This window comes from Ceratosolen solmsi, unplaced genomic scaffold, assembly GCF_000503995.2.
Source record: "Ceratosolen solmsi marchali unplaced genomic scaffold, CerSol_1.0 scaffold28, whole genome shotgun sequence".
Taxonomy (NCBI): Eukaryota; Metazoa; Arthropoda; class Insecta; order Hymenoptera; family Agaonidae; genus Ceratosolen; species Ceratosolen solmsi.
In genome coordinates this window covers 2,220,031-2,232,180 of record NW_011948429.1, presented here as the reverse complement: position 1 = coordinate 2,232,180, position 12,150 = coordinate 2,220,031, and the positions used below count along the sequence as shown (strand labels likewise).

The 12,150-nt window shown below is 31.6% G+C and overlaps 1 protein-coding gene across 1 annotated transcript in view; it reads right to left on the bottom strand.

The window, feature by feature from the left end:
- Positions 1 to 6,192: 6,192 nt before the first annotated feature.
- The window catches only part of nAChRa3 (nicotinic acetylcholine receptor alpha3 subunit), a 46,210-nt gene continuing 40,252 nt past the window's right edge, over positions 6,193 to 12,150 (bottom strand). Inside the window, exons 10-12 of the mRNA XM_011501519.1 lie at positions 10,676 to 10,891; positions 7,879 to 8,086; positions 6,193 to 6,390 (exon numbers count right to left, since the gene is read on the bottom strand). Coding sequence (XP_011499821.1) covers positions 6,193 to 6,390; positions 7,879 to 8,086; positions 10,676 to 10,891 — 622 coding nt within the window. The remainder of the gene's footprint in view (positions 6,391 to 7,878; positions 8,087 to 10,675; positions 10,892 to 12,150) is intronic.

The window sequence follows — 12,150 nt, the reverse complement described above, 5'->3', positions numbered from 1 at the left end:
CGGTATGTTTTAGGGAATTTACACGCGAAGTAAGGCTTTTCCCACAATTCATATATGTTAGAATTTTTCAAAAATTTTAAAGTTGCCCGTCAAGTCAAGGATTTCTCCTATCACCTAAAATATACAAATTCAGATTTTGAAATAAACGCTTAAGGATATTGTAAGTCAAAAATAGTATATCATTTTAAAAATTTAGTATTTAGTATTAAGTAGTATAACTATTATTATATTATACAATTGAATTAAAATAATATAACAATGTTAATTCCGTTTTTTTTTTTTTTTTTTTCAGATTATATTGTTTTAAAGTGAAAATTTAAATCTAATATTATTATAACTAAAACAAAAAATGTTTCCCACTCATTAATATGTTATTTTAAATAAAACACATAATATGTTTTTATTTTCAAATAAACAAATAAAGATTCAGTTTCATGCGACTTCATAATTTCGTAATTTCACTGATTGAACATTGTTAGTATTATTTTATTTTTTCCGTTTTTAGTCACCAACAACAAAGAAAATAAGAATGGAGAAAATTGCCAGCTGATATTTTTTCTTCCGTTATACGTAAATCGAACTTTCGTTAATTAATCACTACATTTACTTAATTCACTCACATTTCTTGGTGTATATTCATGGTGTACATACATATTGTATATAACTTTATCAATATATCATTTACATATTATTTATATTTAATATATAATTAATTTAGTTAGCTATCACTGCGCTTATATTTTATTTATGCAAGTTAACATAGAATAATTCTTTTTTGTTGCTCCTCTTAAAGTAAATCTTATTTTAAAGTCATTTTTATGTATAGTAATTAATTTGCATTCTTTCGCGTTCTCACAGATTTTAACGTTTATTTCTATATAGATTCTTGTTTATTTCGATTAGAATTTTTTTTTTTTTTAATGCGATAAAATGAGAATAGAATGAACTCAACAAGCGCAACAAAAAACCATTATATAACAGTTATTGTTGAGATATTTAAAGAATATATTAAATTAGATAAAGATTTATGTCATTTAATTATTGTTGCTGTCGATTTTCAATTTTACTGATTGTAAACGCTTAAGTTTGATTAGTTTTCTTGGAAACTTTTAGGTATTTTACTTAAAAGTGACGAAATCATTTTAACCTTTTGGTATTTGGATTTTTCAATTATTATCAAGTAAAAATATCAGTCAATGTATGATCGTCATTAGATGCGATAAAGAATATTCATTTACACCGAGAAAACTCATTTCAAAGTGTTTTAATAATATTCGACTAAACATTAAATCATGTATTTTACTTTGACACTTAATAAATTCTGCTTACATAAAATGTCTGGTTATTAGTACACGTGCTCATATTTATATAATAATTTTTAAATTAATATCGAAGCCTACTTTATCATGTTATCGGTAAAACTGTAAAATCAACATCAACTTTTTATTATTATATATTGATTGAAAGTTAATTTCTTCACATAATCATTAAACACAATGAATTACCTATATATATATATATATATATATATATATATATATATAACATACACATATTATTACGTATATAAATTACTTATATGTATATACATTAATTATTAAAAAGTAACGAGGTCATAAATAATTATCATAATTATTGAGTATTCGAAGATCGATTCAGGATTATCAAAGTATTGTTTCATTAATTGTTTGTCTTAATATTAGGCCCTTTGACATATAAAACGAACATAATTTTTTTAATTAATTTTTGGCAAATCTGAAATGAAGATTTCATCAATCTTTCATTTCAAGAGTTCTCAATAAATTGAGCGCGACTTTTAAAAAAAAAAAAAACAAAAAAAAAAAAAAAACACGCACAATCAAGATATATCTATAACAAAATCTTTAAAATACTTGTAATGGTAGATATATATATATATATATATATATATATATATATTTTATAATGAATCGTATGGCACTTATAAATCAGACGTGTTTCGAGATTTAAATTTATTTATAAAAATTAATAATTTATTAATAATACTGATTCATTCACTAAATTTATTTTCTAACAGAAAATAGCCATTTACATTATTTCATTTTGCAAACAAATAGCCATATATATATATTTAGCACAAACGTGCAATAAAGAGATTTTACTTGTTCTAAAAAATTGTATGATTACAAAATTAAAATGAGTTTTGACTCTTTTATTATATAATTTATTATATATTCATTTCGATTCATTTTGGTAAGAATAGCATAATCGATAAAATAATTTTGTCTTTAAAATATTTCAACGTAATGGGAAATCCATTTTATAAGGAAGACCATAAAGTGTTTACACGTACAATTTAAGCATGTACATGTCATTGTTTTCTGTATGTTTTGGTATTAAACAACAATGTAACAATCATTCTATATGCGATAATCTGTCCGATGTTCACCCGATACGCCGTATGTGTGTGTACGTATCGTTTCTTTTATTAAATGAATAATGATATTTGTGTACATTAGTAAGCAATACATGTGCACATGATTTGAACGGATGTACACTACGAACTATTTAAATGTATTTAAAAACTAGAATTAAAATATCAGTCATTATTCAAAATAATATTTGATTATTTTATGTCGGAGGCGAATATCAACTATCAAATAATGTGAAAAATAATATGATATTGTAATTTAATCATTTACATAATTTCTACCGTTGAAATGAAATATGAACGATTTCTATGTTAAGCTATTTATTGTGGACAAGGGAAATTATGTCTCGATGGTGAACATTTCTGTGGAGAATTCGAATACTCCAGCAAATACTTGATCTAATGATGTTTGCAATTTGAAATAATTTGTTATTGTGTCGATCCCGTGACTTGGTCATGTCTAAGCATTGACAAGAAAAAATCACAAATACAGAACAGATGTTTAATTTACTTTCTCTATACATACTCATCATATGCTTATCTCATCATCTTCTTACAAACATATACGAACAATAAAGAATCAAGTAGGTGGCAAGTTTTTTTTTACTTTTCCATAGATATTTTTGAGTGGACCCCTCGATCTGATCCTCGCGCGCGCGCGCCCACACGCACGCGCGCCCACACGCACACGCACACGCACACGCACACGCACACGCACACACACACGCGCGCGCGCACGCACGCGCACAATATAGCTTTAGACGTCGATGATAATTTATTTAGAATTTGGATCGCACATTAATAGAGAAGGTAAGGAATTAGCATTCCTTCGTAGCGCATTGTACCTCTTCGTTTTCAATTTTCACATTGTTTCCCCGTCACTTTCTTTCCTCGCACTTCTTTTTTTTCATTTTATTACTATTTAATTTTCTTACTTAAAATAATGTGGCCCCTTTCACGCAGGCTCGATGTTGTAAGTGTCATTAATTTCTTTAAAATTTCTTTTCTTCATCTTCAAGATTCTTATCTTGATTCTCTCGCGTTCCTTTTTACGTCGATCGCTAAACATATTCACTCTTAAATCTGCAATTTTATACAAATTACATTGTACACGTAAAAATGTCATAATTATTACATTTAGGCTATTATTGTGCTAGGACGTAGTTTAAACGAAATATTGTTGCATAATCTCGTTATGGTATTTATAAACTTTTATAAATGTTATAATTATAATTGAATAACAGTTGATAAGAAAATGATTTAAAATGCAAATTACCGAGGTTTATTGAATATCGTTAAAAATACATAAACGAATGGTAATGACATTCATCTTCCAATCACCGTTTTGCAAATGTATATAATGTGCACAACTTGGTCGATTCGCGTATTTATGCAAGTCGAGACCGTCGAATCTCCGTATGGATCTTGAGAAAAATTTCTTTTCTTTTTATAATCGTGTTTTAGTACGCACGCGTGATATTTTCTTAAGCGGTAGTAAAATTCGTCGTCTTCTTGTACCTTTTTTCCTCCTTAGCGCCGTTCCTTTCATACTTTCTCGCGGTCCCTTGATTGAATGTGGGTTAAGAAGATGTACAAGTCCTCCATGAGTGACTGACTATATCTGTATACTTTCAGATTTTTACAGACTAGCATAAAGTTAAGGGATATAGCGAATCGTAGGAGGTTCATTTAGAAAAATATGATAAAAATATATCGACGCTTTAAGACGAAGGGCTGGAGATCAAAGCGAACTTGTGCTTGTAAAATTTTCCAATTGAACTATCGAATATTATCGAATTGTACTTCTGAACTATGCTTAAAGCGGATATTGGCAATTCTTTTAAATTAAATGTCGTTGAATAATACAGGGCGAATAATAAGAGGGCGAACGAAGAATTAATTTTACAGGAAGAATTTTCGAAATGCATGACTTATATAGAAGCTTCGAGTTTCGCTGGGAATTGAGCTTAAAATGCGATTTACACTCGTCAAATGCATCGTGGAAATCAAAATATTTATCGCGTTCAATTAAAATAGCCTTAGTGCTGCCCGAAGTAAATAGAACAAGTGAAAATGGTGGCAGGAAAAAGGGGGGAAAAAAAAAAAAAAAAAAAAAAAAAAAAATACATAGAGCAGCATTTTGCGAGAGAAATGCAGTGTCATTGAAAATTGGACTTTTTTGTATGCCCTTTTCATTTTAGAAGCAAAGTAAATCGCAAGAACCTGAGAGCGAACGACCGAGAGCATCGTGATTGTAAAACGTGTGAACGACTGTCGCATTTCAAGTCTCTTTATCTTTTGAAATACTAAGTCTCGCGGGAGTTTCGCAAACGATCTTCCTTATGACGATCGTCCTATGATCCAACATATAAAATCTGTTTCCAATTCAACGCCACTTAGCTTATTGATACGTGTCGTATATATTGTTTTGCGAGCTTTTGTTTTACGATTTTGACACATTTATTGTGCTCGATATAACTGTCGCTTAGAAAGAAATTAGAGTTATACACGTCGCATTAAAGATTAATTAACGCAGCAATAAGTTCAGCATTCATATGCGTTTATCTTTATCTTTATATTTATATATCTTTGTATTTTTTTGTTTCGTTCATTCGTTTGTTTTTTGTTTTGTTTTGGCAATCTCAAGGCTTGCAATAGTAATTCGTTTGTCAAAATAAGCTCGTAAAACTAATGAATTCCTTGATTCTCCCATTTTTAAGCTGAATCTTTTTTTTATAAAATTCCAATTAACGTGAAAATAAAAATTTCATTGGCATCCTTCTATATGACGTGGTTTCGAAAAGGTCGCACTACATAAGAAAGAGATCATATCTCTATTTTTTTCTTTTTCTTTTTCTTCTCTTTTTACAAACAAATAATCTTATAAGTCTTATGCAAGTATGAAATTCTCAAAAAAAAAAAAAAAAAAAAACAACGTTCATAATTCAGATGTACGATTTTCAGAATATACTTTAAATGTTTAATAGTTAATTTAAGAATTTTACCGGTACTTGAGAAATGTGACGATAAAAGATTGTGAATCTAACTATAGCTTGGATATTATATTGAAATTCTGAACTGAAATATCACGACACGATTATAGGAAAATATTTAAAAACATGAATTTATTAGAAATTAAGAGCCCGAACGATAGTCGCTATTCTTATATTTCAAAATTATTAAAGTCTCTCGTTTTTACATGAGATACGGCCCTCACTGGAGAATTATCACAAGCAAACGCTTGTGAAAATAACAGACGAGCGCGTCTTTTGTGTTTCGATAATTAGCCGCTATTATAATAATGCAGTACGTAGCTGTATTTTAAATTATAACGGCTTGCATGAAAAGGCTACAAGTGCCGAGAGAAATGATAAATTGCAAGGAATTGTGTAAAGTTTTAGATATTTCATTAGCATTAAAGGGGATTCCGTTTTCTTGAATATGCCTCTCTATATTACCCTCTCTATATTATGAGCCTGAGATAAGGTACACAGATAACGAAGATTAATTCCGCGGAGTTCTCTCGCGATCAATCACCTTCACGGCAAAATATAAGAAGAAGAAGAAGTAAAAAAAAAAAAAAAAAAGGAGAAGGAAAGCCAAGCTCCGCTTAGTATTGGTTACTCCCGAGGAAGCGCCATCGTCCGTCCCATTTAGGACATTCCAATTCGAAATCGGGTTTCCGTCAAGTGCTCTCGAACGGCTCCTCATTCGGCCATCTCGCTCACCCTTTCGCGGCCCTAATGGTCGGAGGAGTCAAGGACAAATGCCAGGTAGTCCCCTCAGAGGGTCGTGACGATGTGGGGTTTAGCGGTGGTCGAGGCGATCTCCGAGAGTCGGACGTCGATCGGGAGCCGGTCGTCGTAGAGCGTCGGCGCCTGGAGGATTATGCCCGCCGTACCCACCACCACCGCCAGCGTGAAGATCCAGAGGAAGAGCCTATCCAGCACCATCGCCACGAACTTCCAGTCCTCCTTAACCTGCGCGAGCGACGACACACAATATTACATACACTGGTCCGCGTTACTCTCTATCTCCCTCCCCCCGCTCCAATTGCGCTTAAAACCCTCGTTATTTTTACTATCTGGATGATCATCGTATCTTTTGCACTCCCATTAGGATCATTAACTACCTCTTTCAGGACTATCGCATCTTTTTTCAGCCAAACTTATGCGCTCTAACCCGGATATTATTTATTTATCCAGCTGCCGACCTAAAATCACTTAAACAACGCGGCCTTCCTATTTCTAATTAACTTTCATAACCGACCAGATGACCTTCCCGGATGGATAATTTATTTAAATTATTTTACAGAGAATATATAATTCAAGTTGTGATTCACGAAATTGATTCCTACGGACGCTGGGTTTAACATTGACCAATTTATCATCCGTGCCTGTTGTGAAAGTTGGACTGTTTATAAATATTATTGTGTTTGTATGTGTGCCTGATTATCATTAAAAGAAAAAAAAAAAAAAAAAAAAAAAAAAAAAATAAAAAAAAAAAAAAAAAAAAAAAGCAACAACAACAAATACGGTTAGTTCTGTAAAATTTGGTAAATTTCACAAGAGTATAAAAATTTTATCTAAATTTTCTCTTCGACATTATCGTATATTCATTAATATTTAACACCCATATTATCAACCCATAATTCCATAATTTTTTTCTTTCTTAGTACTAATGGTTATTACGATTTAAGCGACGAAAAATGTTAATGCTATGCTTAATCGTGATAAAAGTAGTTATTCTTGAAAAAAGTAATTAACAAAATAATAAAATCACTTGCCTAGTATTATTATTATTTATTATTATTTATTATTATTATTTTGATCATGAGTCGCGGCGATTTGATTTTATCATAAATTCAATTCAATTCAATTCAATTCAATTCAATTCAATACAATTCAATTCAATTCAATACAATTCAATTCCTGAAGATTGTAAAGGAACGATTATTTAACAAAGTAATTCTTTCACTTTCTCGAAGTTTTTAAAATATTTCCAAAGATCCATTTTCATGCAAAATCATTAATTAAGCGCGTGACGAAGGGATGAGATTAATTATCCCGGATAAATCGATTTTATTATTCATGAAAACTCTATTATATAAGCAGCCTCAGATTGTTTTTATTCCTAAACGTGTATGTTTTTTCTTCTTCTATTCTCTCTCTTTTTTTTTTTTTTTTTTTTTTTTTTTTTTTTTATCCCCAGCAAGCATTGTTCTACAAAGGGCTTAATGCAAATTTATTTTAAATTTCGTTTAATTATGCTAATCATTTACTTGCAATCTAACGGAACCGCCCATTGGGCAATTGCAAATTAAAATGCTACGTTCGTGAAAAAAGGAATGGAAATGAGCGACTACGGGGATGAGTAGACGGAAGTAGAATGGAGTTTAGTGGGAGAGGGGTGGTGGTGGTGGTGGTGATGATGGTGATGGTGATGGTGGTCGAGTCAGTGCTGCGTACCCTAGTGGAGTCCTCCTCGCGCTTGGTATGGTCGGCGATGTAGCGTATGCCCTCGATGGCCTTGTAGAGCTCGGGACAGTGGTGCCAATGGTTGAGGCTGTGGCAGAGGGCCTCGACGCTCTCCTCGGTGGGTAAGGCTCTGGGCCCGGTTGCCGCCGGTGAGCCGTGGATCCGGCACTGGCTCCCCAGGTTCACGGCCTCGAGCTCTCTGCAAAAGCAGCAGGATCGTGACACGGCTTTACTCCCTACCGATTTTATCGAAACGCGACTATCGAACTTATTTCAGTCCCGCGACTCCCAAACCTTTGAATTGTTTAGTTCGCCCGCGGGGGAAACGAGCGTCCCGAGGTGGTCCCTGCACTATCGTTGTCCAACAGACTTTAAACGCGCATTGGGTTTTAAGGTTTTAGGGCGCTCGGCGTGCTTTGCTTCGTTTTACGAGCGCGTTATAATGTATGGATTCTTGTTTGATTATTGTTTGATTCATGTTGGCGGTGTAAGTTTAGAGCGCGAGATTAAAACTTTCGCTGTTTACGTGCGATAAAAGACGACGAGCTTTTCATTCGAGAGACGAGTGTTATTTGCGACCTTTTGTCTCTAATTGAAATTTAATTTGTTTTCAATTATAATGGCATGTCGGACTAGTTTGCTTGACAGCGGATGGGCCACCTTTATCTTTATCTATCGTTTATTTCTTTTATTTTATCCATCACAAGTTATGAATTTCAATTCTTTAATTTTACATTAAAGGATTAATAATTATGTTTTAATTATGTATATTAAGTGATTTGTTTTAGTTAGCTAAATAACTGGTTAATTGTGTGTTCGGGAGCTACTAATGCGTTTCGTACATGTAGCCAAATGTATTAACGGTCTACCCGAAATTTTCATTTCCATAAGAGGATTAATAGAATTATTGTACAATTGATTTTATTAATTGTCATTTTTCGCCTATAGTATGAGTTTCTAAGTAAATTATTGAAGTTGATTCGTTTTTAGACTTCTCATAGATTTATTATGACGGTTGGATAGCTTCATATGTAGACAGTCTAATATGAAATTTTGTAATGACATTATTATTGTCAATAATGTAAAAGAAAATATAAAGGTAAAATAAAAAAATCAATCATACTATACATAGATATGAGCGTCTTTCGTGTCCGTGTAAATGTGCGCGCGTGGGGGGGGGGTGGCGCTCGCTCGAATAATGAATGTATTGAAATTAAAAATATATTTATTAAATAATAATTACATCCACGTATGAGTTTGTATGTGAAAATTAGCTTTACGATCGATGGTAGCGCTTAAAAAACAAAGCCAAAAATGATATTAATAATAAATAATGTTTGAATAGGTTGAATGAACAATATATTAATAGAAAAATTATAAGTTTTACAGTGTAGTCTAATCAGTTGGTATGTTGAAATGTTTTTAAAAAGAGAAACTCGAACAATACGTATGAAAAATATCATTCAAAGACAAAAGTATAATAATGAAATGTTACGAGTTAATCAATACTGTAAGGATGCCGTAACATGTTGAACAAAGAGCAATAGCACGTTGATCTACCCGAGATTGTGGTTTATTTTCGTGAAACTGTAATTTCTTCAACGTACATTATTATTCAGTGTTATGAACCCATAAATAATGCTATGTGTGTTTATTTTTAAAGGATTATATGCTTGAATAGTATTGAGCTTTAATTTCATTTCAACAAAAATGATATGTTTCATAGAAATATTTACTAATATTATTAATGTGCGGAATAGATTTTGTACTTTTGCCTTTTCAAATAATTTAAAATATTTTCGTTTTATGTCGAGACTTTAGTCCTAATTGTCAAATAATTACATTAAGTCATTATAAATATTTTTATAATCTTATATTGTTACGTTTGAAAAAATTTGCTGTGAAGAAAAGCATTGAATACATAAATGTTAAAATAAAATAATCTACTGAAATTTAACTGACATTTGGAAGTGACAACTTTTTAAGTTAAATTTAATTACGTAGTAACGAAGACAGTTTACCGAGAGCTTATATAATGTTATATAACGCACTAATAATAATATGAATTTCATTACAGTTCTATAAATATTTGGTGTCTTGAATTTCAATGTCCGAATTAATTGCGTCGAAAGTTTCACAATTAACAATGTCCGAACATTGTTATTGATAAAAACTCATTTGTCTACATGGGATGATTGTTCATTAAATTTTATCTATATCGAAGACAAACTTTTAACAGATTTTCTAACGAGAACCACTTCAATTATTTATGATATATTTATCTATTGCAAAATAAAAGTGAAATATAAATTATGCATGCATGCCAATTATATTGTATCAATAGCGTTTTAATTAAGCTCCAATGAATTTGGTTTCAGTAATTCACGAGTGCTCAACTGTTTGTGCAAAATTACTTTTACAGTGACGACATATTGTCGTTTTTTTATTTGTAAAACATGCTCAAACGTTGCTTATTATATATGTGTATAAATCGAATTCGTATGTATTCAAGGTGTAAGAAATAGCAATAAAATTTTATATGATAAGATAATGAATCAGCTTAAGGGACACGATAAGGTGCAGAGACAGCGAAGGTATCGGAAAATTATACACGAGTCTTTGCCAGTACATTAGCTTTAAAAAAAAAAAAAAAAAAAATAAGCGCAAGTGCTATTTAATAAATTAGAACATTCATATTGCCTGTTGTGGCATTCACCACAGGTCCAACACATCTTTTAATGACAAAAAATTGTAGAACGAAGAGAAGTAGATAATTTGCGGTAATTACATGAACCTGGGATTCAGCTCGTCCCTTGAGTTGAGACTGGGGAAGAGTACCGAGGACTCGAGGAGATCAGAAGCCGAGGCCTCGGCGTAGAGAGAGGAGTCCCGTAGCTCAAGGCCGTTGCAGGTGCGCACCATGACCCGTTGGGATGGGTGTCCCGATCCCGATGTCGAGCCATGATCCGCTGTCAGGCTGCGTTTGTCAATCTGGTACTGCGGCCTGGGGAACAAACTAAACTGGTTGACTAAACGTCGAAAAAAGCTTAGTAATCGTACCTCCGTGACGACGCAGATTCCGCACCTTAAATATACACTGCGAGAGACACTTGTGAATCTATTACTGGACATTTATAGTTTTAAAATTGAGACAGAATACGGAATGATTGACATTTTCCCATTGTAAATTTACAAGCGCATGTTTCCATAAAATTCCAAGCCACTGTAAGCAACGATTTCAATTGTCGAATTTCGAAATTGTAACTTATAAGCGATAAAATTTATGCCATCTTTTAATCTTTAAGTCGCTTAAAAATCCAAGTAACATAGTTTTCCAATTAACATAGAAATATTTCTAGTTGTCCGTAGAGATTGATTGATTTGTGGCTTCAACTTTAGACTTTAGACTACTGAATGGTAAATGAAATTATCTATTTCAATATCGTTAATATTACATTTTTATTCAAACAAATGTACCCCATACACAATGAGGCAATGTGTGTATTTTGCTACCGCGGTTGGGTTAAATTTTGAATACTTTAATTATTTATTTCATTGACAATAAAGTGTAATGAGAAGAAGAATCTTCGAATATGCTATATAGTCGAGACGAATCATAATGATCGAGTTCATAAAAGGATAACGACAATGCTATTTCTAACTGAACTTACGTAGTATATTATAAAAACTGAGATTATAGAGGTAAAAATTTGTAACTGTGTGTAGCGTGTGAAAATAAACACGATCTGACTAAAGTGACGACGCTTTATAGTGTTACGACTTTCACTGTATCGAACAATTGCAGTCCATAAATTATTAAATTTCAAAGACAATGAAATTTCAACAAAAACATTAAATACTTTTGTCATGTAATAATATATTTTAACAAAGACTTATATAAGATTAAAAAATATATATGGATGATATTGCTAATTCATGGAAACATTTCAATAATACAGATTTGAGATTATTATTATTACTAACATTGAATCGTCCCATTCATTGGTATTGGCAACAATGATAGATTTAGCTTAAATTAAACGAACTAGATTGCTATTTTAATCCCAATAATATTTTATAAATAGATCTTAAAAAGTAAAGAATTTATTAATGCGTATTTTAAGTTAATATTTATTTCAGTCATGTGTTTGGTCAAACAATTGTGCAAATTTCATATATAGATGTATGAAAAATTGTATGCTGTTAAATATTAACTAGAATTCTAGAATTCTAGAATTTTAACTAAGCAATGAGAGGAATTAA